We start from the raw sequence: 23,172 nt of genomic DNA, 5'->3' as shown, positions 1-23,172 counted from the left end.
GACAGCACACAGGGCGCCTGGGCGGCTCAGTCAGTGAAGCGTCCGACCCGGTTTTAGCTCAGGTTGTGATCTTGGAGTCCTGCGTTCAAGCCCCGCGTGGGGCTCTGCCCTGGAGATTGTCACCCTCTGCGTCCCTCTGCTCGTGCCCCTCGCTCCTGTGAGCTCTCCCCTAAGTAAACAACAACACGCCCGCACAGGCACCCACACGGAGGGCAGAGCTCGGCCACAGGCCCCGGGATGCCCGGGGGCCCCGGGAGCCGGGAGCAGCGGGGCGGACCCTCCCCTGGGCCTGCCGAGGGAGCGCGGCCCCACCACAGCCGGATGTCAGGCTGCGGGTCCAGAATGTAGGAGGATGAGTGGCCTCGGGGCACCCCGCTCGCGGTTCTTGCACACGGCGGCCGAGGAGTCCCGGAGATGCGCACCCGTCACGGGTTGAACCGTGATCCCCGAAGAGACCTGTGGAAATTGCAGCCCCTGGTACGTGTCGGAGAACGAGGTGTTGCCAGACCTATTCCTGCAGGGGGCAGAACCCGTCCCAGGCCCCCCAGCCTCTCAGGGGGATGTTGGGGTCACCGGCGCCCCCGGCATCCCGGGGCCTGCAGGAGCATCGCCCCGTCTCGGCCCCATCTTCACGGGGCTTCCCCCGGCCTGACCCGGTCTACGTGTTCCAGTCTGTCATGTTGGATGAAACCTCACTTGACCTTGAAAAATGTCTCCTTTGGTGACCCTATTTCCAGAGAAGGTCCCCTCGTGGGGCCCTGGGGGCTAGGACCCGAAAGGATCAACGGAGGTGAACGCAGTTCACTGGTCACAGCTCGCACGCAGGTGTGCGCCCACCCGGGGCACAGTCACGGCCCTCCAGCCCCCGATGGGGCCGGCAGCCTGACACCCAGTCCCCGCGTGTTCCACAGGGTCCCAAGGGGCTGCGGCCGCCCGCAGGGGGTACCCGCTCGCTCTCGCCTCCCTAGACTCCTGCCCTCTTGCCCCCAATCTTCCCATGGGGCCGATGGGTCACGACAGCGGAGTCCACGCAGCCGCCACGGGAGAACCCGGCCGCCCTCTCTGCAAAAATGAAAACAATGCCACTCATCTTTTCTTAAAAAAGTTATTTTTTTTTAATGTTGAAGTGTAGCGAACACATCCTTAGATGACGTTAACACGCGTTTTTAGATGTCGTCTTACGCTCTACGCCAGCGTTAGCTTTGTTAGGCGCGCAGGGAGGCCCCGGCCGGGCCTTGCAGGGCGGTCAGGCCCCGCGGACGCCCGCCCCAGCCCCGCCATCCCGCGGTGGCCGTTCCCACCCGGATCCCAGACTCTGCCCTCCAGAAGGTGGGAGACCCCTGCGGCTTACGCCCTGACCCCGTGGTTCCTGGACGTGGCCGCCCACGCACACTTCTCACTTGGGCCTCAGTCTCTCAACTCCAGCCACATCCTGCGTCCTGACAGGTCACCCGGAGGCCGAGGCAGCCCACATCCCTTCCTCCCTCCAGGCCTGGGTGCTGCTCCTCCTCTTCCTGCTGTCACCAACCCCGCCTCCCCCAGGGACAGGCCTGCCAGGTGTCCCACACGCCGAGGGGTGCATCCCCCGGGCACAGCAGGCCCCTGCCCCTCGTTCCACTCCCCTCGCCCCTGCTGGGTGCCTTCCTGGGGCGGCCTCGACCCTGACCCCCGGGGGGGTGGCATCACCCCTGTCTCTGCGGGGCTTCCTCCGGCCTGTCTGGATCCACGTGTCCCTTTATAAGGATGCCTGTCATTGCTCTGGGGCCCCTCTGCTCCACTGGGACCTCACCCCAACTAAGTACCCCTGCAGCGACCCCGACCCAAACACAGTCCTGGCCTGAGGTCTGGTGTCAGGACGTCCACACGTGCACCTGTGGGGAGGGGAACACACCACCAGCCACGCCACCCGCTCGGGGCTGGGCCTGGTCCTCTTAGTTTCCGAACTGTGGACCAAGACGCACACCCTCCCTCCCGTGTCCATGTGGGGTGTCCGCTCCGCCACCAACAGGGCCCCTCCAGCTGGGCTGCTGAGACCTTCCTGTTTCTACTCCGGCCACCACACTGTTACTTTTACTTGGCAAGGGATGCTGGTTTCTCGTTTTCTGCACTTCCTTTTTCAAATTAAAACAGTGAAACGTAAAAAAAAAAAAAAAAAAAGACAAAAACTAGTTGTTTTAAAAGAAAAGCACAAAGGAAATGCACCGTGGTGGATCGTGGACACAGCTGAGAGCAAGGCAGTGTGAGGGCAGGGGCGGCCGGGGGGCCAGGCCCACTGCAGGGCGCGTGGGCAGGGGTCGGGCCACGGGGGTGACATGCACGCAGGCGCCACTCACAGCCCCGCAGAGGCTCCGAGATGCAGAAAGGACTGGAGTCTTTATTTCCAGGATGGGGTCCGCCCCACCACGGAGTAACCAAGGTGCCCGGGGCCGCGGGGGCTCAGGGTGAGTGTGGGTGAATGTGCGGGCGAATGTGCGGGCAGGGAGCCTCCCACACCTGCTCCACGGCCCTGCAGCCGGGTGGCGTCAGTGCCGGGGCCGCACACCAGGGGCCTCGGGATGTGAAGGGACACCAGGAGACCCAGGGCTCGGGGCTCCCATCCAGGAGGCTGCGACCTGCGGGGGCCGTGGCCACCCTTGGACGCCACACGGTGTTCAGTGCAAGTAGCCAAAGCAAGCAAGCGTGGCCGCAGTCGTGCCCGGACTTCTGGCGAGGCTGGCGGAAGGCGTGGCAGTGTGACGGGGACGGCCAGCCAGGAGCCAGGGGGCAGCGTTCGGGGCCCTGGGAAGCCCGGCCAGCAAGGGCTCAGGGGCCACCAGGCGTCCCCCGCTCGTCCACTCACAGGGCGCTGCCGAGGTGCCCTGGGCACACTCCGGTCCTTCTGGCGTCTTGCTTAGGTTCCTCGTTAAGGCACAGATTTGTCACATCTTCGTTCCTTCTACAAGGCCATTCTCTGGAGAAACCCAGGCTCCTGCTTCGTGCAGCTCAAGCAACAGTGGGGTCAGGGGCTCCGAGGCGCGGCTGGGCCGGTGGAGGCGCAGTCACCCACTCTGCAGGTGCCGCTGGTGTCCCGCGGTCTGCACAGCAGGGAGAGGCCAGCGGCCCCGTCCTCCCCACGGGATCCGCCCCAGTGCTGGGATCTCCATAGAGGTCCCCTCGAAGTTCCCAGGAGAGCCGCTGCGGGAGGGCAGGCTGGAGGCAGGCTGGCCAACGGCCCTGCGCAGTGGCCACGGAACCCAGCAGAGCACGTGGGGCGGACAGACAGATGGACAGGGGCTCAGATCATGGTGCCCCGGCAGCTAAATGCCTCTGGCTGACCCCGTAGGCTGTTCACAAGAGCCCTCTAGCCCCAGGTGGGCAGAGACACAGGAGGAGGAGGTCATGAGGGACCCAGCCAAGACCCCATCGCCCACAGGGACAGGAACAAGGGGAGAAGGGCCGAGGGCCACACCCCGGCACAGAACACGCTGGTGGACACGAGGCCAGTCGTCCTCAGCGCCATCAACTCTGGAAGGCAGGCGGCTGGCCTGCTGCCACCTTCTCCCTGGGGAGGCCTGTGTCGCTCTCAGAGGCCCGGGCAGGAGAGGGTGTGGATATCATGACGACCGCATGTGACGTGTGGCAGGGGCATCCTCCTGCCAGGCAGCAGAGGCTGGACGGTTTCTGGGCGGCGCTCGCGAGGACCTCCCTCCCGAAGGTGAGATGAACACAAACACGGGTCCCCGAGTGCTCCTGGGCTCTGCCGCCCTGGCTGGGGGAGGAGAGGATGGCGACGGGGGCAGGCAGGCAGGCCGTGGGGTCACGCAGCCCCCCTACGGCCACTGGCTGCCAGAAGCCGGGTAGCTGGGCACAGTGGGGTACTCGGGCAGGCTATTCCCCGAGAAGTTGTTGTACTGAGCCTCTCTGGACGGTGGGTTCCGCCAAACGCCCGTGTTCCACTCGGTCTGTGCCTTCTGGAAGCTTCCGCCCGCCCCCCGGTAGATCCTGTGTACCTGGAGGGGCAGAGGATGGGGAGGCAGAGAAGGAAGAAGACAAATTGAGCCACAGTGCGTGTTGGGGCGGCCTCCTCGGGTTTGAGGCAGGGCCTCAGATGATTTACAGAAGCAAGAGAAACACCTCAGGGGACACGGAAAACGCCCAGACGCCGACAGGGCAGCCGCGGGAGGCCCCGCCCTCATCTACGGCCACGGTCCCCGCTGCTGACCTGTGCGGCCACCGCCCGCCTGACGCTCCCGCCCTGCACCCCGCGCGTGGTCCAGTCTCCTGGGCAGAGACCGCCGGGGGAACCGACTGCCCCCTGCACCTGGGGACCACAGGCCAGTGCCGGAGATTCTAGAAAACTCTGCAAGTGAAAAACGGCCTTTAACTCAACACTCCTGATGACCAGCGAGGCTGCACACGGTCCCCGTGGCTCCACGGAATCTTTCTTCTCCCGCGCGACTACTTATGAAGTCTCCGTGTCTGCCCTCCCTCGGGGGGGGGGGGGGGGCACGAGCGCTGGCACAGCTCGTGTTGGGGGAACTGAGTGTGTCCTGTGGGTCACCGGGGGGAGGACCCTGGGAGCTCGAGCCTGGTGTCCCCACCCCACCCCCAGGCCTCCGCCCTGAGCTCGTGTGCTCCACGTCCTCTCCGTGTAAGGCAGGGCCGCGGGGCTGAGCGTGTGCTGAGCCCTGGGCCCCCCGCACGTCCCGCACCCGGGGCCGGTCCCGGGGTCCACTGTTTCGAAAGCACACACCCTACTTGAATCCGCGAACCTTCCTCCCTCCCTGGGGTTTCAGGCGCGTCTGTCCTCTAAGTCAGAACACTTGCCGCTCAACGGAGGTCGCTGTTGGAAAGAGCCGGCCCCTGCGTGGACTTCAGCCCGGAGCTCTGTTTAGACACTCCCCCATGTCTCCGCGCACACGCGTGGGTAACGCCGGCCCCCGCCCCGCCCTCCGGCTGTCTACACAGCTGAAAGCATCCCGGGCACACGTGCAGGGGGAGCGGACGCTTCCATCCTCCCAGACCGCCAGGCGCAGCGGGAAGAAAGCCCATGTGAGCCAGGAAACGTGCTCTAACAGCCAGACTGTTGTGGCAAAAAGGCTAGAGACACTTGAGTCACGGCCGACCACACAGCCCATGTGGGGGCACAGCACTGGATGGATGCCCGCGTCCCCTCCCTTGCCCGTGGGGACCCCAGGCACGTCCACGGTGTCCACCTCCAGGGGGGCTCATGGCCACGCGCCAGCTTCTCACGACGGCTGGATGAGCATTCCTGCTGCTGCCGTCTCCAAGCACCCAGAGCGGTGCCACCCACGGGAACTTTCTATGACAGGGGAGCCGGCCCACCAGCCCCACGCAGCCGGCAAGGACGTGAGTGCAGGCGGGTGCCCAGTGTAACTGCCCGTGGTAGCAGGTGTCCAGCGGCAGGCCCAGCTGGGCAGCACAGAGCACACCCTGGGACACGCACGTCCTTGGGGCCGGGGCGGGGGTGCCCTCTAAGGCAGGTGTGCTCAGCAGCGGCCCACGCTACATGCTTCCCCGAGCCCGCCTTGTACAGATGAGCTCGTTCCCATTCGGTCTCTTGCTCCTGTAACATGGACGAGACCAGCCCCCAGAACTTGGGAGGATCAGGTGACAGGCTGCCTGCGAACAGGCTAGAAGTCGCAGGATGCAGAGGACTCACCTTCACGATCACAATGGCCATCATGGCAGCGGACACGGAGAACAGGATGGCTGGAAAGAGCATGACCACGGCGGCCCCGACGCTGGTCTGGAAGAACCCGATTGCTGACAGCCAACCACTGCAAGGGCCGAGAAAGAGCGTGGGTGCCGGCCCGGGTGCCAGCCGAGGGCCAGCACGTTCATATGTAAAGTGCCCCGACAAACGGACAAGAAAAAAATAAACCAGCAGCGGAAAATCAGCAATTCGTACGGAGACTTGCAGGGACCAGTGAATACACAAAGCTCAAACCCAGCAACGAGGGACAACGGGGGCCTAGGGGGCTCGGGGCCCCCCAGGAGCATCTGCCTTCTGCCCAGGGCGTGACCCCGGGGTCCTGGGATCGAGTCCCGCCTCGGGCTCCCCGCATGGAGCCCGCTTCCCCCTCTGCCTGCGTCTCTCATGAATACATAAGACCTTTAGAAGATGAAAGAACAGGGTCTCCACGTTCCGCTGTCACGCAGGCGAGCGCAGCGCCTGAGGGGCCGGGAGCAGCCCTGCGCTGGCGGGCGTGTGCCCCTCCGGGTCAGGAGCAGTGGCCGTTACCTACAAACCCGCCAGGTGCTCATCTCTTGCTCCCAGGCCGCCGCCTCCTGAGAACGAACGCCGCAGGATCACACGTAACCACGAGGACGTTCCCCGGCTGGAGACCACGCGGACGTGCAGCGTGCCGCGGCCCCTCGGGAACACTGACGTGGTGTCGGGGAAGCGACGGGGGAAGAGAGTTGGCAAGGCAAGGCCCTGCGACACCACACTCGGGCCAACACCCACACTTGCCTCTTACAGCGAGGGATGGGGAGCAACCCTGCTGGAGAGTTTGTTTATTTATTTATTTTTAAGATTTTATTTATTTATTAGAGACACAGGCAGAGGGAGAAGCAGGCTCCATGCAGGGAGCCGACGTGGGACTCGATCCCGGGTCTCCAGGATCACGCCCTGGGCTGAGGGCGGCGCTAAACTGCTGGGCCACCGGGGCTGCCCTGGAGATTTTATTTTTCTGGACGGATAACCCCTGCCCCCCCCCCCCCACACACACACACGGCTGGAGCCTCGGGAACGGAGAAGCACATAAAGCGACCAGGAAACGGACGCTGGCTCGCTACCTTTAACTGAACCACGCGCCGTGTTCAGGCTTCACCACGGTCCCCTGGCGTCCCCGTGTCCCACTGGCCACGTCCACTGGCCACACGCGCGCTGCCCCTGCAGCCCTGCTCCCAGGAGCACCCATAAACCTCCAGAGAGGAGCCGAAGGCCGCATCCGGCCACCCCCAGCACCCACCTCTCTGGAGGCTGCCCGTGCTGGTCTGCGAGCTGCCCGAGCCTCCGGGACCAACGCGGCTGGCGTGCAGTCAGCACACGTGGGTTCCCCGCAGGCACGTTCAGGAGACCACGCGCCACGCTCTGAACGAGGCAGGCTGCGTGGCCCACGTGCACAACACAGGGGCAGCCAGAGGAGCCCCTGGGCCCCAGGGTGCGAGCCCGGCCGGGTAAGCAGGTGCAAGCAAGGGGAGCACCTGCAGGCAGGGCCGGGCTGGGGGAGCAGGTGCGGGCAGAGCTGGGCGGCTGGAGGGCTCAGGCCGGGGCTGGGTGGTCAGAGGCTCCTGGGAGGGGAGGAAGCGCTGGCTCTGCTGGGGAGCGTCACTCCCGGGACTACTATCCTCCCAAAAGGTCTGGGGCACTGAGAAGAGGGGCTGAGCGGGCAGGGGCCCTGGCCTGAGGTTTGAGGTCTCTGGGGAGGGTGCATGCACCCACAGGCAGGGGTGGGGGCTGGGGAGCCTGCTCCATAGCACCAGCCTCCCAGCAGGACCAGGACCGAGAATGGTGTCCTTCACCACCCAGCATGACCACACTCAGGCTCTAGGGATGACCAACCGGCCTCCGTCAGCTACAGCTGCCTGAGTGACCGGGCTTGCTGCGTACCAGCCGTGTCACCAAGAGGCCAAGGTGTCAGCGGTGGGGAGCAAGGAGGATGGAGAGAGACCTGGAGATGGAGGGCAGGGGTGAGGAGGGGGTGGGTTTGCCAGGTGCTCCCCTGAGCTGCTCAGGCAGGAGCCTGCGGGCTGGAACCACACAGAGGACAACGGGGCATGTGAAAGGGCAGCGCAGACACGGGATGTCCGGAGTCCAGCAACCCCCAGGTCAGCACAGCTGCTGGGTCACCAAGCAATCCCACAGCCGGGCGCACACTCAAGATGCGGACATACGTGTCACAGCGGCCCTGCTGATGGGAGCAACACCTATAGATACCCCAAAGCCCATCGGCAAGTGGACAGAAGCACACAGTGTGTCCCCCGCACACGGGCACGTCCCTGGGCCACATGAGCAGGAGCGAGGCACCCACATGCCACCCCTGGGATAGACACCCAGCCCCCAACATTCGAGGAGGGCCCACAGGGTGTGAGTCCATGTGTGTGACACATCCAGGATGGGCTCGTCCATGCATGGGGAGGGGGCTCGGGGGGGCGGCTGGGCAGGGGTGTGTGTGACGGCTGATGGGGGTAGATCGTTCTGGTGGGGACAGAACATTCCTGAACTAAACAAAAGTAATGTCTGCACAACCTTTGGGATGTACTAAGACCACTGAACTGTTCACTTCAGAACAGGGACGATCTGGGGCGCCTGGGGGACTCTGTTAGTGAGGCATCTGCCTTCTGCTCAGGCCGTCGTGATCCTGGGGTCCTGGGATCGAGTCCTGCACTGGGCTCCCTGCTCAGGGGAGGGCCTGCTTCTCCCTCAGACTGTCCCTTTCGCTCGTGCTTGCACGCGCTCCCTCTCTCAAATAAGTAAACCAATGAATCTTTAAGAGAAATAAAACCAAGGAGTGAACTCCTGGCCTGTGGTACACATCTCACTAAAACCATTATCCTAAAAAGGGACCTGCGGGAAAGCACAGGACCATGAAACCTCCTCCTTCAGCAAACCGACTGGAAAGGAGGGAGGAGCACAAAGACTGGCGAGAGCTTCAGAGAGAATCCAACGCACAGAAGCACGCACACCCACCTGGGGTCGCATCTGGACAAACTGCTAAAGCAAAATGTCCTGTGTGCACCTTCCTGAAAACCGGGGCACCCCACCCCAGGCTCACCCCAGGGCTCAGCCCAGGCCCCAGAGCCTCCTGTTCTCTGCCCCTCCCTCCAGGGTCCTGCCCTCGAGGCTCAAGGAGCAATCAGAGCATTTCCTGGAGGGTCAAGAGGAGGGGGGGAGGCAGCGCAGTGGTCCATCCTGCTGGAAGAACTGGACACGCTCCAAGTAAGCAAGTCTTGGTGGGCACAGATGCCTGGTGCGCAGACCCAAGAGCCCCAAAGAAAGGGGGTGCCAGAGCGTACCTTAACCTCTACCAAGAAACCCTCTTTCAGCTTCCCCTGCTCCTTCGGGGAGATGGTTCCACCTCTCTCAACCTCTGGCAGGTAATGTCGAAGAAGATGCACCTGCTGCCCCCGGAGGGATTGTCCGCAGGCTGCACAACTGAGCATCATCGTAAACCACTCAAAAAGATCGCTTCAAAGCAAATTATAATTTTGTAACTTTTTAAAAAGTTCTTTAAAACTTGAAGTAGGCCCCATGCCCAACGTTGGGCTGGAACTCACGGCCCTGAGATGAAGAGCTGCATGCTCCCCCCGCTGACCAGCCAGGTGCCCCTGAAGAGCCCACTTAAAAAGCCAGAATTGAAGGAAGCGGAGAGTACCAAGGGATGGAGCTCGGGTTCTCGGGTGTGATGCAGCATCAGACTCATAGATACACATACAAACGTAGGATTCTTTCCTGTGTCTGGAAGGTTCTCTCCCTTTTATGGGCTCACAGAGAAGCATTTACAGAGCGGATGCGCATCTGGAGTGTGCGGGGAGTGAGAGGGCCTCAGGACTCGGGGCTGGCTGGGTGCCGGGGAGGGCACACGGGCCCCCGAGAGCATCCCCTCGGAGGATGAGCCTGTGCCCCAGGAAGAAGGCCGAGGACAGGGACGAGGCACAGCAGCCGCCGTCTATGCAGCCCCAGGCAGGGGGCCTCAAGCCCGGCAGCCCCCAGGATCCAGGAGGGCGGGAGACTCGGGCCTGGGCTTCCAAAAGGATGTGGTCTGGCAGAGCAGCGCCCTGGGGGCCGCCCCCTGCACCGGCCCGGGCCCCCTGCACTGGCCCCGGCAGCCCTGGGGCGGGGAGGAATCTCATCCAACTACAGGAACAAGCCAGAGCCAGAAGGGGCCACCCCCACGCTGCCCCGCCCCGCCCCCAGCGACAGACTGGGAGCACTGGGAGCCTGTGCGCGACCAGATGGGCCTGGAGCCGCCACCGCAGGGTCTGTGTCCTTGTGTCCTCCTCCTTTCTCAGAACCGGAAGACACTTCGGAGCAGCTCTCTGCCCAAGCTCACCAGCCAGGTGGTCATCTGTCCCCTGCCCTGTGTGGCCTGCACTCAGGCAGGGAAGGGAAACTCTGGAAGTCCCCTTTCTATGGGCCTTCGTGCCTGCCCAGGGTGGAAACCAGGGTGGGGGGGCACTGAGCACAAGCGCTGGCACCAGGGGCCCGAAACCCCTCCCCAGACGCCCTCTGCCGCGTCTGCAACCGGACGCCCAGCTCCCGCCACCTCGCAGGCTGAGCCGTCTGTGCAGACACGGGGTTCGTGCTGAGCACCTGCTGCCCTCCTGAGCCTGGGGTCCCGGCCGAGCCGGGCAGAGGGCCCCAGGAGACTGACCCCCGCGGAGAAGCTGGGCGCCGGGTCTCTATCAGCCCCGAGACCACGCCTCACACGCGCGGTCACAGCTCGTGTTGGGGAAACTAAGTGTGTCCTGTGGATCACCCAGGGGAGGACCCTGGGAGCTGGAGCCTGGTGTCCCCGCCCCGCCCCCCAGACCTCTGCCCTGAGCTCATGTGTTTCACGTCCTCTCCCTGTAAGGCAGAGCCACGGGGCTGAGTGTGTGCTGAGCCCTGGGGTCCCCGGCACGTCCCGCACCTGGGATCCCAAAACAGCCCCTCCCTGGCTCCCCAGATGTGGGAGGGCATCAACCGAGAAGAACCCCAACACCGAGGGTCCACACAGAGCTCATCTGTTCACCAGGAAGACTTGGGGGAGGCTCTTCTGGAAACAATCCCAGATTAGAGCAGAAAGTGACCTCTAGATCTTCTAAGGGGTCATAAGACACAGGAGCAGGTGGACGACAGGAAGGAGCTGAGGAGCAGGCCCGGGAGGCCATCAAAACCCCACAAGATGCCAACTGAGAGGCCACATAGGGCTCACCTGAGCACACAGAGAGGACTCCGCACCAAAGCAGGGGACACCCTCAGACAGCCTCAGGTGTCACCCACGGGAGACTCGACGCCAACGACGACCTGCAGCCAGCCAGGAGCCCCGCAAGCACCCACATCCTCATCCTGGGACCTGGGAGGTGTCCCCTCCCCCAGCAGAGGGAACCTCGTTCAAGACCCCAGGGTGGGGATGACTCTGGGTTCCCAGGGGGTCCCCCCTAGAGGGAGGCAGAGGAGGGCAGCCTCATAGATGGGCAGACCCCATGCTGGTGGCGAGGATGGAGGAGGGGCCGCAGGCCAGGGAGGGGGCGCCTCTGGAAGGTGAGGGACAGGACGAGCTCTCCCTGGGTCCCCGGGGGGGACCAGCCCTGCCCACACCCAAGTTTTAGCTTCATGAAGGTCACATCAGATTCCTGAGCCCCGAAGCAGGAAATAAGTGTTTGTTGTAACTTGTGACAACAGCCACACCACTGGGTACAACACCTTCAACACAGACAGAAGACTGGCTCGCTGGGGACAGTGGGGTCACTGTCCTGGGGAGGCCTCCTGCCGTCCGCTGACCACTCCTCCCGGACACACCGCAGGGGCACACCTCCCAGCCTCCTGGGGGCCCGTGAGCATGTCCCAGGCAGGACCCAGCCCCAGCCCTGCCAGCGCCGCCCTGAGTGCTCAGAGGCCGGGGCAGCACACGTGAGACGCGCCGCGTCTCACGCCCAGGCAGCTCGGGCTCTTCCCGCCCCACAGCGAACACGCGGCACGCCCGGGCTCCGCGGCCTGGCTCACCATGCGCCCCATCCCGAGAAGCCGATCGCCTGGATGACGGTCAGGACAAACTGCGCTCCGAAGATGAAGAAGAACGCCATGAAGTTGAAGGAGCTGTCGGCTCTGGAGAGGAGAGGGGACGGCCGTCACCGCCGCCGTCACGGCTGCCCTCGCACGCGGCAGGGCCCGCGGGGGTCCGCGCCCTCCCCAGCCGCACCCCATGTGCGCTCGGACGGGGCCTGGGCTCTGCGGGGCCGAGATGCTGGAAACCCGCTGCACCCTGACACGCTCCCGGTTGCAGAGGGACCGGAGGGATCTCAGTACGAGCGGCTGACGCTCCCGTGGTTGCGGGGGCTTAACCAGGGAGAAGGTGCGTCGGCAGACGGAGGACGCTCTGCACGCTCCCGGAGGACGGGGACCGCTCCTCTGCCCAGGCGGCCTCCAGCTCACTGAAGGACGACAGGGCCCTGGGAGGTGGAGGCGGGAAGGGGCAGGGCCGCTCCCAGGCAGGCAGCACACCCCTGCGCTCCTGCTGAGGCGGCCTGAGCCGGCCGGGGCCGGAGAACAGCCCCTCCCGGCCTCCGCGCACTCGCGGGTTTCCAGCTCTCGTCAAGGAGGGCCCCTCAGGGACGCTTCCCACGGACTCAGAGCCTGGACTCGGACCACGTAGGGGCAAGCACGGCAGCTCCGGAGCAACGGGCTCGGGGGGGCAGTGTCCACAGAGGCCACGGGCTGCCAACAACCCAGGGTGTCCACCACACACGGGAGCATCGCTTGACCGGGAATAGGAGTGAGGAGCCCAGGACGCTCAGGGAGGGAACCAGACACAGGAAGCCCCACGGGGTGCAAGTCCACGTGTGTGACACGTCCAGGACGGGCTCGTCCACGCATGGGAAGGGGGATCGGGGAGGCCGGGAGAGGGGGAGTGACAGCTGATGGGGACGGGGTTGTCTCAGCAGGGAGAGAATGTTCTGGAACTACGCGGAAGTGGTAGCTCCACGACGCCGTGAAAGCACCGAACACTGAAACGGGAAGTCAGCTAACACGTGAAGCGTCCCTCAGTTTAGTCACCAGAAGGCAACACAGGCCAGCTGGCTGCAGTCTGCGGACCCGGGGTAGAAGCCGTCCCGCAAACAGGACGGGAGAAAGGTTCCTGTACCCGCGCCAGGCGACAGGCTCATGGCCTGAGCACAAGGTCAGGCGTCCTGGCTCGTCCCGGAGCACCAGCCGCTCCCCAGGCCCCGCAGACGCACAGCCCCGCGCCACTCACCGGAAGGCCTTGTACGCGGGCCGGAACCAGCACACGTAGCCACAGGGAGAGAAGAGCAGCAGCCAGACCAAGGCCAGGCCAAAGTTGGCTCCCGAGCCGCCGCCGATCCACCAGGCCAGGCAGGCAATGAGGTTGACCCCCAGGGTGGCACAGTAGACTGGGGAGGGGGGCGAGGAGGGTGAGGGGGCGCCGGGCAGCGGGCCAGGACCCCCCACCCACGGAGAGCTGGGCCGCGGCTCTGGTCAGCACGAGCATCTCAGGGCCGGGGGGCTCAGGGGACATCACTTGGTTAGAAAGGCAAGGTTGGGCCCAAAATTTGGGTTCACGGGGGCTGGGGCCGCTCCGCGGTCTGGGCTGTCCCGGGCTGGGGTCAGAGAGACGGGAGGCCCCGCCCGCCCCGCCCGCGGGCTCACACAGCCACAGCCGGTAGATCCTCTTCACCAGGAGCTGGTGCTCGATGGGTATCTCGTCGGAGAAGTTCTGGTAGAAGCAGGGCTTCAGGGGGATGAACTTGGGCAGCGGCGGGAAGTTGTTCTCCTTTTCTGCAGGGACAGAAAACACCAGGAACGAGACCAGGCGGGGGGCCTCAGCGACAGCCCCAAACACGTCCCTCCTCAGAACCTGCGGACACGTCACCTCCCGCAGCACTTGGGACCTTGTCCAAGGCCCCGCGGTGGGGGTGACCCTGGGTTCCCGGCGTCCTCACCAGGTCCTCCCGAGAGGGGGGAAGCCCCAGAGACAGACAGGCCCCTGCTGCTGGCAGTGAGGACGGAGGAGGGGCCGCGGGCCGGGAGGGGGCGCCTCTGGACGGGACAAGGCTGGAGGGGTCTCCCTGGGGCCCTGGGGGGGTGGAACCAGCCCTGCCCGCTGCACCTGGGTTTGAGGACCCCTGACTTCACAACATGGAATGACAAATGTGGTTTAGATTTTTTTCTTTTTTAATTTATTTATGATAGTCACACAGAGACAGAGAGAGAGGCAGAGACACAGGCAGAGGGAGAAGCAGGCTCCATGCAGGGAGCCCGTCGTGGGATTCGATCCCGGGTCTTCAGGATCGTGCCCTGGGCCAAAGGCAGGCGCCAAACCGCTGCGCCACCCAGGGATCCCATAAACGTGGTTTAAATGACACTGTGCTGACTCCTAAGAACAGGCAGGGAGGTCACGTAGACTCGCGGCAGCGCCCAGACACCGTTAAGTCCGCCTCCAGGGAAGGTTCCGCACTCTGGGCGCTCGACCTTCCTGGGCAGCTCTAAGGCACGGCCACCAACCACAGAGATTTATTCTCTGCCCGTCCCGGAGCCCAGAAGTCTGAGGTCGATGTGTGGCGGGGCCGCGCGTCCTCCGGGGCTCCAGTGGAGGGTCCTTCCTGCCTCTCCAGCTCCTGGGGCCTGGGGGACCCTCGGCCTGCAGCCGCCTTGCTCTGATGCCTGCCTCGGTGGCACGAGGCCACCTCCCCTGTGTGTCTAAGAATACCTATCGCTGGGTCCTAGGCTCCGCTGTGGCCTCCTGTCTACTAATCACACACGCGACTCTGCTGCCAACTAAGACCCCATCTCACAGGCCCAGGGGTCGGGACTGGAGACCTGATTCGGCCTGTAACACGGTCACTGGTCAGCGCCGCCCCTCAGCCTTTCAACATCACCCTGTGGCTGGGCACGTCTCGGGAGCACCTCGGGGGCTCATTCATGAACAAAAGCAGCCAGCCATGGCCTCGAGGGGCTGCCTTCTGGCCGGGGGAGAGCGACAATCCCAGAGAATGAGTGTGTGTGCAGACGCTGCGGCGGGTGGGGGCTGACAGGGATGTGTGCGCTGGGGTGCTGGCTGGCTGCCCTCTAAGAGGAGGGGCAGGGTGCCCGGGTGGCTCGGGTGGGTAAGCACTGGACTTTCCAGCTCAGCTCAGGTCTCCATCTCACAGTCGTGAGGTTGTGAGACTGAGCCCTGCGCTGGGGCTCCGTGCGGGGTGTGCCGCCTACTTAAAAAATTAAGACAGGGACGCTCGGGCGGCTCAGCAGTTGAGCGTCTACCTTCAGCCCAGTGGGTGATCCTGGTCCTGGGATTGAGTCCGCACTGGGCTCCCTGCAGGGAGCCTGCTTCTCCTCCTCTGCCTGTGACTCTCCTTCTCATAAATAAATAAACGAAATACTTTAAAAAGCCCACACACATAAGAGTAGCCAAATTAGGCCTCGCTGAGAAAGATGATCTTTGAATACAAAGACTCCAGAAAGTGAAGGAGAGCCCAGTGGGTTCTGGGGGAGGGCGGCGGTGCGAATGGCAGCTGACCGAGAGGGGGCCAGAAGGGTGGCCAGATGGACACAGACCTCCCCTTACTGACCCCGGAGAGGCCTCGGGCATTTACCAAGTGATGCAGGAAGCCACGGCCTGTCCTGAGTGAGCAGAGAGGGGCTTCGATCCCACCCTGAGCCTCTGCAGTCAGACGTGGGAGCAGGGCCTCCCCACACGGAATCACAGTCCACTCCCCGGTCACTGGCTCCCGTCCAAGGTCCCGACAGGGATCCCACCTGGCCACCAGCACCCCCTCCAGGGCCCACGTCATTTTACCTGCAGCCTCCACCCCTCATTCTGAGTGGTACGAGGCAGGCAAACCTGAGAGTGAGTGGCGCCTGACGCGTGTAGGTGTGAACCCAGGTGCCCAAACCTCACACCCTACGAAGTCCACGACCAGGTGGGCCTGAGGCAGAAGGCCTGGCCGTGGAACCTGGCATCGCCCTGTCATCTGGCTCGGAACTAGGAAGCGACCCCGACACCCCTCATGGGGAGAGTGGTGTGCGCCCCCGGGGAGGGGCAGGGCATTACGGCCCGGCCACCAGGGGACACTCCCGGGGGAACCGAGAAGCCGGGTCCCCTGCTGCAGGGCCTCTGGGCGAGACTCACCAGACATTTCCGCTTGACAGCTGGGCGGGGCAGAAGGCTGCAGCCACCTGGAGGGGAGACAGCCACAGTCAGGAGGTCCCCAAGGCCGCTGCAGGGCCCCGATACCACAGCCACCCCGGAGGTGTGTGTGCCCTGCTCCCAAGCCATCGCCACCGCCCCCAGCCCCGGGCAGCTCCTGTGCCAGCAGGAGAGCCTCAGGCTGTTGCCCCCTCACACTCTGGGCCACAACCAAAATCCTCCGGGGACCCCCCACCTCCTCGTCCCACTCCTTGGCCTCCCCCACGGCCCCTAGCTTCCTGTCTATCCCTGAGCGGCTCTGAGCACGTCCTCAGGGCCACGGAGAGCTGAACCCCACGCGCCGCTGCTGCGCGACGTTACCCGAGTCACGCGCCCTCCGTGGTCTGCGGCGCTGCCCCGCCAGCCTCACGGAGCTCAGGACCTCGCCACAGCCCAAGCGAAGCCCCTGGGGACGCCCCTGGCTCCCAGTGGCCCCTCCCACACGGAACCAGGTGAGCGGCTGTCACCGAGCGGCCCCAGACAGCCGGCTGCCACCAACGCGAGCGGCTGCGGGAATTTGCTGGTTCCCTGTGGGTGGGCGCTGCCACCTCCAGGACGGAGGCCAGAGTCACGAGGCCACGCCCAGCACCCACCGGGCCCACGGCACCTCAGCACAGGCGCTGGTGGGGGCCGGGGCCGCGTCCCTGGAGGTGGGCACCCGACAGGAACTGCAGGCCTCTTTCCCACGCTTGTCTAGGTGACGAGGTTCCAGTGACAGAGTTCCCAGGGCCCACACCACCCTCAGGAGACCCTCGGCGGCTGCACACCCGGTGGGCTCACGGCCCCGCCCCGCGCCCACGGCTGGAGCAGACCCATGGCTCGAGGGGAGGCTCAGAGCAGAGATGATCTGGGCCACACGGGCCACGGACAGACATACCTGGGTTCTGGCGCTGAGGCCTAGCAGACCCCGGCCCACCCCGTGGGGTCCCCCTGCCAGCCGTGAAGGGCGGGAGGTAGGACGACGGGAAGGAGGCTTTCGGTGAGTGGAGGCCAGGCTGGCAGGAGACACACTAGTGTAAACAGCCCTGGCCGGCCACACCCTCGAGGCCTAGGACACGGCAGGAGGTGCCACGGGGGGCTGCGCTCCTCCCCCCACACTCAGAGCTCCCCTTCCCTATACGAGGCCCAAATCTTGAACTAGCAGTCACCCCGACCCACGTACCCTCAGCCACCGTGGCCCCCTGCCTCTGCCAACAGACACCAACCTGGTTTGGGGTTGTTTATTTTCACAAGCAGGGCCGTTTTCTGACACCTGGGACAAAGGGGACACTGTCCCAGGGGACCCTCGGGCTCGGGCCTGAAGGTGGTTGGAGCAAGGAAGAGCGCGTGCCCAGGTCCCGGGCCAAGCTGGACCCGTGCTAAGCTCAGGCCCAGGGACGAGCTCAGTCTGGCACAAACACATCCCCACACACCAGTGGGAACGGCATGGGGTCCGGCTTCGGGGAGGGAGACGCAAGTTGTCCCTAAAACTGCCCAACAGGACCACAGCCCCTGGGCGACAACGAGACAGGCAATGGCCTGCGGGTGCAGTCTGACAGGAGGCCGAGCCGTCGGAGCAGAGCAAGGTCCGGAAGCCCGCGGGCCCCGCTGTCTACGCGCCAGGGTCCAGGCGGCGGCACTGGGCCTCCAGGACACCACGGAACACCTGGAAGCGGTGGTTGAGGTCAGGCCGCGCGTGGATGCGGAAGCGGGTCCCCAGGGCACCGTCGGGCGAGGGTGCCCCGTAGAAAACGCGCTGCACACGGGAGTGTACCAGGGCCATGGCACACATGGCACAGGGCTCACGGGTGACGTAGAGGTCGTAGCCCGTGCACACATAGGGGACGCTGTCGTCACGCATGTCCCCATCCTCGTCCAGCTTGCGCACGGAGCCCACCCGGACGCTCTGGGGAGTGACGGCTGGGACGAAGGAGCAGGCAGGGTAGGGGCCAAGGTCATAGGCACCGCGGCCCTGGCCCTGGGCCACCAGGTCAATGCACACCATGGTGGCGTGCAGCAGGGGGCTGGCCGCGTTGCTGCAGTCGTGACCCGTGGCCAGCACTCGGCCTGAGGACGGGTCCACCACCACGGCCCCCACCGCCCTCAGGCCCCTGGCAGCCGCCTGCCGAGCGGCCCACACGGCCTGCTCCATGTGGCCCTGCATCGCTGTCCGCTCCTGCGCCGAGAAGAGCCGCCCGGCCAAGGCACGCGTCACCTGCCGATCCTCGTGGAAGGACGTGGGCCAGTGGGCCCGCGCCTCCTCAAACTGGCCTCTGGTCAGGGGCGGCCGGGCAGGCACAGGCACCAGGAAGGGCTGGCCCAGGCCCCGAGGGTCCACGGCCGGCTGCGGGAGCAGCTCGGCGAGCGACCTGGTGCCCGCGGCCGGCCCCGCCAGGCACAGCAGCATCTCTAGCGCATGCGGGCGGCTGGCGTCGCGGCTCGGCCGCACCCTCTTGAGGTGAGGCTGGGCGGGCAGCGGGTGGACGGCCGACACCTCCTTGAGGAGGCGCGAGGTCTGGCGCTTGTCGAGGACGGGTGCGGCGTAGGCCAGCACCAGCTCCACGTCCTGGGACTGCTGCTCGGACAGGACCGGGAGGGCTTGCCAGCGCTCGGGCTCCTGCTCGGGGCTCCCGGTCTTCTCGTCCCCACGCTGCTCCACGGGGCCCGGGGCGGGGTCCATCCTTGGCACGGCTCCGACTGTGGGAGATAGAGATCGGAGCAGAGCATCATCCGTCAGCGCCGGAGGCGGGGAAGCCGCAGGAGTCCGTCCCAGGTCCGGCCCAGGTCCCGGAGCGTGGCGAGCGCGCGTGGAAGGCTCCTCCGAGAGCTCCGCCCACACACAACGCAGCCCTGGCCACGCTCGGGCTCACATCCTCCCAACTCCGGGTCGGCACAGCTTAAACCGTCCTCGACAGTCCCGTGTCCCTTGACACGAACCGCCAGTGAACACGCGCCCTGGGTGGCGGAGACTTAGCGAGAAAAAGAACAGGAATCGTCTCCTTAATCGTCTTCACGTTGGCCTCGGGCTCAGGTGATCACGCTCCGTGTTTTAGCTTAAACAGACGCGTTAATAACTTCACCTGTTCCTCTGAGCAGTTTTTGGAACCGGGGCTGCCAGGACACTTAATGTTACGCACGACCCTCGCATCTTGACCCTGTGGGTCGGGACCGGCTCCGATAACGTCAGGCCTCAATGACCCGCCATCTCGACCTGATGCTGGAGGACCCAAGGTGCCACCGTGCACCCAGAGCACGCGGCCCGTCGGCATCCTGGAGTGGACGGGCCCCCATCTGACAACCGTGGGCTTCTACCTCTTGCGACACGTCTCCCAGCACACGCATCAGCTGCACAGAACCCCCCGTATTCGTCAGCCAGACCTGCTGGAGGATGACCTGCCCGTGACATCCTGGCCCACCACGCTACGTCCCGAGCTCACGACGCAAGTCTGGCAAACGTGCAGAACCGGGGGTGCTTGTGGCAGCTCCGAGGAGTGGAACGTGTACAGGGCCCCCCAGCACTTGCAGCACTTCCCACGGAGGGAAGGTCCGAGGCGCCGACTCCGCACCGACCCCCAGCACACACCACGCCCAGCACCCCGCAGCCCGCACAGGCCACGACAGCTCCTCATCTGTATGGCAAGACACAGAGTCCTGCTTGTTCCTCTGAAAGTACAGCTGTCTCGTTAGAACAGGTGGCAAGCAAAGGAGCCTGCACTGGGACGCTGTGGGCTCCGGTGCCAGCTCCCGGGCAGGATGGGTGGAAACCACAGCAGTCACCGTCTGACCAGTGGCTGCTCCAGTCCATGCCCAGGTATGTGCCCGGGAGCACTGGGAACACGCGTCCAAGGCAACCTGTGCACGTGCGTTCATAGTACAGGAGTCACAGCGCCGGGAGGTGGGCATGGTCCGTGTCCTTCAGTGGAGACACGGATACACGCAACGTGTCCAACCACACACCGGCACAGTACTCAGCCACAAACGGGGTAACCCCCCCTCCACGCCGCCCCAGGGACGGACCCCAGCTCATGACGCTCAGGGAGGAACCAGACACAGGAGGCCCCACGGGGTGGGAGCCCACAGGTGTGACACGCCCAGGACGGGCTCGTCCACGCACGGACAGGGAGCTCGGGGGGTGATGGGGAGTGACTACTTTGGAGCGGATGGAATGTTCTGGAATAATACCACGATGACAACTTGCGATGACCCCACAAGTATCCTAAAAACCACAGATACGTCTGTTTTAAACGGCCGAACTTCCCCTCGGCGAGGCTGCTGAAGAAAGCGGGCGGGGTGGGACATGGGCAGCTGCCCGGTCAGCAGACGCACACGAGGCCCGGCCGACAGCTGCCGGGGCTGTAGCGGCCACGCGTCCTCCCAGCGACCCAGGAGGGAGCTCGGGGAACGAACCCTTCCTACAAGCCCCGACGAGGCTCCCAGGGCTGGAAGGGCTTCGGGGGCCGCGAGGCCCAGGCACAGGCCCTGCGCCCCGGGGCGGGGGGAAGAGAGCAGCAGCATCCAGAGTCGGTGACCTGCTGAGCCCCGGCCCCGCTGCACACGGCGTCGGCGCACACGTGCTCACGCCCAGGAGCGGGCTCCAGGCACCGGCTGCCCCCTGGGCCGCCCTCCAAGCCTCTGCTGCTCCTGCCCAGTGCGGCCCGGCCCGGGCATCTCCGCGGCTGCTCACAAGCCCTTAGTTCACGGTCGGTGCCCAGCCTCCAGCGCGCAGGCCCCGGGCAGCCCCAGGGACACAGGTCGCTACGGCCCCCCACGGCCCCCCACCGCCATCGGGGGTGCCCTGGAACTGCCCACGACCCCCGGCAGGCCTGGCGGGGCCGACTCGGGCTCTGCAGGCAGCCCCCGTGGGGCTCAGGCCTGCGGCTGCTCTAGCCCTCCAGGAGGCAGGCAGGCCAGAGGCTGGGCCCCGGGGTCACCCACCCCAGGCCGGCGGCGCGAGGGACCCCACAGTCTCGGGGCGGGCAGTCCCGGAGGGCTCCTCGGAGGCAGTGTGGCCCGTCGCCTACACGGACCACGCGGCCTCCTGCGCATAGAAGTTCCAGAACCTGGGGGCACGCGGGGTGCGGGGGACCCCCTCTGCCGGGGGCGGGGGGAGGGAAGGCCCCGACCACTCACGCCTCCAGCGATCTTTACGACGCCTGCAGGGCGGGGACACCAGTAAACCGGCGGCGCGGCGGCGGGGGGCGGGCCGGGATGACCCCAGGCTCGCGCGCGGGGGGAGGGGCCGAGGGAGCCGCTGGCGCACGGGGTCTCCACCGCCGGCCGCAGGGGCGCGCGCACGCGCACACGGGCGCGGGGAGCGGCGGCCCTCGGTCCGGCCGCCCCGCGCGCACGCGCACACGCGCCGATGCCCCCGGCTGCCTCCTCGCCCCCGGCGCGGCCGGCGTCCCCGCCAGCCGAGAACCCACCCCCACCCCCGCCCAAGCCGCCACCCCGACTTGCCGTCCGTGGAGCCCGGGCCGCGAGAACCGAGCCCCCCGGAGCCCCGCGCTTACCTGAAGCGCCACACGCGAGCGCTGCGCCTGCCAAGTCCTAGCAACCGACCGCCTGCCCCGCCTCCGCCCGCGCCGCGGGGCACGACGGGAGCGTAGTTCCAGGGGCGGGGTCGGCGCGGGACCAGGGGCGGGGCCGGGACTACAATCCCCACAAGGCTGCGCGCCGGGCCGCGAAGCGCCGTCCCTCCCCCGAGCGCCGCTCCCGAGACCCGCTGGAGCGCGGGGGAGCGCGGAGTTAAGGGTTCGAGACCCCCCCTCGGCGGCGGCGGGGAAAAGAGGACCCTGGGCGCCGTTCGGGAAATCAGACTAGGGAGACTGAGGCAGAGGCGCACACGGCACCCACTGCAGCGCGCCCCGAGCCCAGCTGGCTGCTGCCACGTGGCTCCCCCGGGGCCGTCCGCAGAGAGCCGGGGGCTCAGGTTCTCCTCCGGGTCTCGGACTGGGCGATTCTTGGCTTCAGTTTTCCTGACTGTACAGTAGCCGGAGAGGACCTCCTGACTCTGCCGGGCAATGCATGGTAATTTGATGAGCAACTCCAGTCATTCATTCGAGTCCAACAGGTTTGACCCAGCGGTTCTCAGCCAGGGTCAGGGGGACGGTGGGGGAGGTCGGGCACATTTGCGGTGGTTGTGATGGGGGTGCACTTGGCACCAAATGGCATCAAAACCTGCAGGCCGGGGATGTCACTCGACACCCTGCGGTGCACAGGACGCCCCCAGCCTAACCAACCCCCAGTGTCCGCAGGTGCACAGGTTGGAAGAGCCCGGCCTAAGCCCATTGCTGAGTGTGGAGGAGAATTCAGATCCACAGGGGCCCTGACAGGGTAATTTTCATTTTTCCATTTCCTCCCTGTTTCCTTTCTGCAAGAACCAAGGAATTTCCCCCCAGAAGATGGGTTAAATGTCTATCCTGGGAGGGGGTGGCTGGAGGGGTGAAGGGATCCTCCTGGTGATCCTGCTGCCACCAGGCTCCTCACCCCTGCAGGGCCCGGAGAATCCATCCCTGTGTGTTTCTCGTAGTTTGCAAAGCATCGCCTCATGCCCCCATTTATGCCCTAAAACAACACTTCAGGAAACAAATTTGTTCGCAGCTGGTCACTTTCCGTTTTCTCTTACAAACAAAAAGTCAGATCAATGTGTCCTTTCATTTTCTATTTCACACTTCTCTCCAATCCTGGATGTGCCACTCAAGCTAGCCTAGAGCCCCTATTTGGTTGATTTTTTTTTTTTTTAATTTTCATGATGTTTGGCATGTTGTCAAAAGCAAAGACTAGATTTTCTGCAAATGAAAAATGAATCTCCTCAATGTATTTTTATGCCTGTCTTTTTTTTTTTTTTTAAGTTAGCTTTATGCCCAACATGGGCTAAGACTCACGAACCCAAGATCAAGAGTCACATGCTCCACCGACCGAACCAGCCAGGTGCCCCTTTTTCTGCCTGTTTTTATTTATTTTTTTTAAAGATTTTATTTATCTATTCATAGACACAGAGACAGAGGCAGAGACACAGGCAGAGGGAGAAGCAGGCTCCACGCAGGGAGCCCAATGTGGGACTTGATCCCAGGTCTCCAGGATCACACCCCAGGCTGCAGGCAGCGCCAAACTGCTGCGCCACCGGGGCTGCCCTTCTGCCTGTTTTTAAACTCTCAATATACAAAAAGACATAGAGGTAGGGATATAAAGTGGTGCAGCCACCATGGGAAACAGTATGGCAGTTCTTCGAAAATAATTACCCTAGGACCCAAAGACTCCCCTCCTAGGTATGTACACA

At 64.8% G+C, this 23,172-nt stretch overlaps 2 protein-coding genes across 5 annotated transcripts; both read right to left on the bottom strand.

Moving 5' to 3' along the window:
• Positions 1 to 1,091: 1,091 nt before the first annotated feature.
• Positions 1,092 to 21,491, bottom strand: SCAMP4 (secretory carrier membrane protein 4). 4 transcript variants are annotated; one of them, XR_005989025.1, is made up of 8 exons: positions 17,120 to 17,316; positions 15,858 to 15,904; positions 13,379 to 13,507; positions 12,966 to 13,122; positions 11,717 to 11,818; positions 5,663 to 5,780; positions 2,840 to 3,989; positions 1,092 to 2,111 (listed from the first exon to the last, which is right to left on the bottom strand). XR_005989025.1 is itself a non-coding variant. In XM_041763391.1 (7 exons), exons 2-7 carry the CDS (start codon positions 15,862 to 15,864, stop codon positions 3,810 to 3,812), a joined length of 693 nt encoding a protein of 230 aa, XP_041619325.1. In that variant the 5' UTR covers positions 15,865 to 15,904; positions 21,404 to 21,491; the 3' UTR covers positions 2,355 to 3,809. The 4 variants fall into 4 exon arrangements, 3 of the variants coding, with proteins under 3 accessions (XP_041619325.1, XP_041619327.1, XP_041619324.1); XM_041763391.1 differs by lacking the exons at positions 1,092 to 2,111; positions 17,120 to 17,316 and adding an exon at positions 21,404 to 21,491 and having other exon boundaries at positions 2,355 to 3,989; XM_041763393.1 differs by lacking the exons at positions 1,092 to 2,111; positions 17,120 to 17,316 and adding an exon at positions 21,024 to 21,309 and having other exon boundaries at positions 2,355 to 3,989.
• ADAT3 (adenosine deaminase tRNA specific 3) lies at positions 17,505 to 20,998 on the bottom strand. Its single transcript, XM_041763386.1, has one exon. It carries the CDS (start codon positions 18,571 to 18,573, stop codon positions 17,506 to 17,508), a length of 1,068 nt encoding a protein of 355 aa, XP_041619320.1. The 5' UTR covers positions 18,574 to 20,998; the 3' UTR covers position 17,505.
• Positions 21,492 to 23,172: the final 1,681 nt, after the last annotated feature.

Source organism: Vulpes lagopus, chromosome 7 (genome assembly GCF_018345385.1).
Source record: "Vulpes lagopus strain Blue_001 chromosome 7, ASM1834538v1, whole genome shotgun sequence".
NCBI classification, from domain to species: domain Eukaryota; kingdom Metazoa; phylum Chordata; class Mammalia; order Carnivora; family Canidae; genus Vulpes; species Vulpes lagopus.
This window is presented reverse-complemented; position numbering and strand designations above follow the sequence as displayed.

What these genes read in the sequence shown, in the direction of transcription:
- SCAMP4 (XM_041763390.1), bottom strand. Translation starts at nt 17,316, where the DNA reads ATGTGTTTGTGCCAGACTGAGCTCGTCCCTGGGCCTGAGCTTAGCACG. An exon ending in AATAAACAACCCCAAACCAG is followed by an intron (nt 15,905 to 17,119) that starts GTTGGTGTCTGT and finishes TCTCCCCTCCAG; the next exon opens with GTGGCTGCAGCCTTCTGCCC. An exon ending in CCCGCGTACAAGGCCTTCCG is followed by an intron (nt 11,819 to 12,965) that starts GTGAGTGGCGCG and finishes TCTCCTCTCCAG; the next exon opens with AGCCGACAGCTCCTTCAACT.
- ADAT3 (XM_041763386.1), bottom strand. Translation starts at nt 18,573, where the DNA reads ATGGACCCCGCCCCGGGCCCCGTGGAGCAGCGTGGGGACGAGAAGACC.